Source organism: Neomonachus schauinslandi, chromosome 14 (assembly GCF_002201575.2).
Source record: "Neomonachus schauinslandi chromosome 14, ASM220157v2, whole genome shotgun sequence".
Classification (NCBI taxonomy): Eukaryota; Metazoa; Chordata; class Mammalia; order Carnivora; family Phocidae; genus Neomonachus; species Neomonachus schauinslandi.
The window spans coordinates 19884412-19886681 of record NC_058416.1 but is presented as its reverse complement, the minus strand read 5'-3'; the positions used below and the strand labels follow the sequence as shown (position 1 = coordinate 19886681).

Below are 2270 nucleotides of genomic sequence, written 5' to 3'. Positions count from 1 at the left end.
TTGAAAATATTTGCTAATAGCCCCTTTGATTAAAAATAATAGAGAAGCGGGGCACCTAGGTAGCTCAGTTGGCTAAGCATCTGCCTTCAGCTCAGGTCATGATCTCAGGGTCCTGGGATCGAGTCCCACATCAGGCTCCTTGCTCAGCAGGGAATCTGCTTCTCCCTCTCCTTCTGCCCCTCCCCCACTCTTACTCTCTCTTTCAGATGAATAAATAAAATCTTTTAAAAATAGTAAAAGTAATAATAGAGAAGGATACTGAATGATAACATAATCTCCCTCAATTTCTGAGTGGGGAGGGGAAATAAAGGAGCAGGGTGCCTCGTGGAAAGGAGAGGGTGGAGCCATCTCTCACTGCAGGGAGTGAAGTCTCCTGGGACTCATGTTGAATTCAGAAGGGACTTCACACCTGAGAATATTCTCCCACGAGAGTGGGATGAATGCCAAGTTTAGGTGAATGTACCTTTGAGACTTTAAAGATTATCTCAGAGTAGAGAGCTAATCCAGGTAGTCTATTAAAAAAAAAAAAAGTTTGCCTGACCCTATTTACACAAAAGTGGGAAAAGAAGAAATACCCAGCCCTTAGCCTGTACTTTAGAGGGAAGGAGAGATGAAAGAGAGATAAAACAGAGTTAAGAAGTCACTCACGCTAGGTCAGAGTAAATGGAAATTTGACAGAGCGCTGCCCAAGCATGAACAATATAGAGAGAAACAACATGGCAATTATGTCAATATAGCCAGCATAAGAATTATCAAAAGGTCATAGGATGCAAAATATGCATAAAGGCAAGAACCTGGAAGAGGAAATCAAGGAAAGTAAAGATATAGATATTCACAATGTCTTCATGGCAACTAAGAAAGCTTAGTAACACAAACTCAACAAAACAAAATCTCAAAGTTAAGAGGTTCAACAGCCAAATGAGATGAAAAGAGAGACTACTGAGCTAAGGAAACAAATCGAGGGTCAAAAGAACACCAAAACAAATATGAGAAATGAGAAAGAAAATGAATGTCATTGGAAGAAATCTATCAATAATGCAGAAGAAAAGAGCATGTCATCACAGTGAATGCAGATTAAGAAAAAATGGGAAGATTAAATATATTGGATTATAAAATTAAAGATAAACATATAAAAATAATTTGTATCTCTAAAGCATAGAAGTCAACAAATAGAAAAAAGATACATTCACAGGGGTACCTGGATGGCTCGGTCAGTTAGGTGTCTGACCCCTGATCTCAGCTCAGGTCTTGATCTGAGGGTTGTGAGTTCAATCCCCACGTTGGGCTCCATGCTGGGCATGGAGCCTACTTTAAAAAAAGGTGGAGGGGCACCCAGGTGTCCTAGCTGGTTAAGCATCCGACCCTTGATTTTGGCTCAGGTCATGATCTCAGGGTCTTGAGATCAAGCCCCACATTGGGCTCTGCTTTGAACATGGAGCCTGCTTAAGATTCTCTCTTTCCAGGGCGGAGCCAGGGCCGGAAGTAGAACGTGGTGGCCGCGGAGGCTGAGGCAGCTCAGGAGTGAGTGCAAGTAACAGAATCACCATGATTCCTCAGAGGCTCTTCAGGTTCTCCTCTCTCATTCGGTCTGCAGTCTCAGCTCATTTGGGGAGGAACATTGGTGTTTCAGCAGTGGCATTTAATAAGGAACTTGATCCTGTGCAGAAACTCTTCGTGGACAAGATTAGGGAATACAGAACTAAGCGACAGGCATCTGGAGGACCCGCTGATACTGGCCCAGAGTACCAGCAAGACCTAGAGAGGGAGCTTTTTAAGCTTAAGCAAATGTATGGTAAAGCAGACATGAATACGTTCCCGGACTTCAAATTTGAAGATCCCAGATTTGAAGTCATCGAAAAACCCCAGTCCTGAAGAAAGAATGTAAAATTTATTTGGTAATTTGTCCTAGATTAGCTGTACAACTGTATCAGAATAAACATACATTTCTCAGCAAAAAAAAAAAAAAGATTCTCTCTTTCCCTCTCTCTCTGCCCCCCCTCCCACAACCCCCCCACCTACAGGTGCTCTCTCTCTTTAAAAAAGATACATTCATAGATACAATGTAAAATTTTTTAAAAAGCAGAAAGCGCATATCATGTTACAAGAAAATCTGAAAAACCTTCATCACTAAAATAAATCCTACCTATATTACTGAAAATTGAGAATAAAGAATGATGTCTTCCGGCATTCAGATAGGAAAAGGAAAGAACTCAAAGTTCTTAGAGCAAGACACCCAAGAATATCAAACCAGCTTGCAGTCATTAAAATGA

General features: G+C 41.2%; 1 protein-coding gene across 1 annotated transcript; it reads left to right on the top strand.

Annotated features, from left to right (window-relative positions):
- Positions 1–1545: 1545 nt before the first annotated feature.
- Positions 1546–1872, top strand: LOC110577120 (ATP synthase-coupling factor 6, mitochondrial-like). Its single transcript, XM_021686375.1, has one exon. The coding sequence runs from the start codon at positions 1546–1548 to the stop codon at positions 1870–1872; it is 327 nt and encodes a 108-aa protein (XP_021542050.1).
- The last annotated feature ends 398 nt before the right edge of the window (positions 1873–2270 follow it).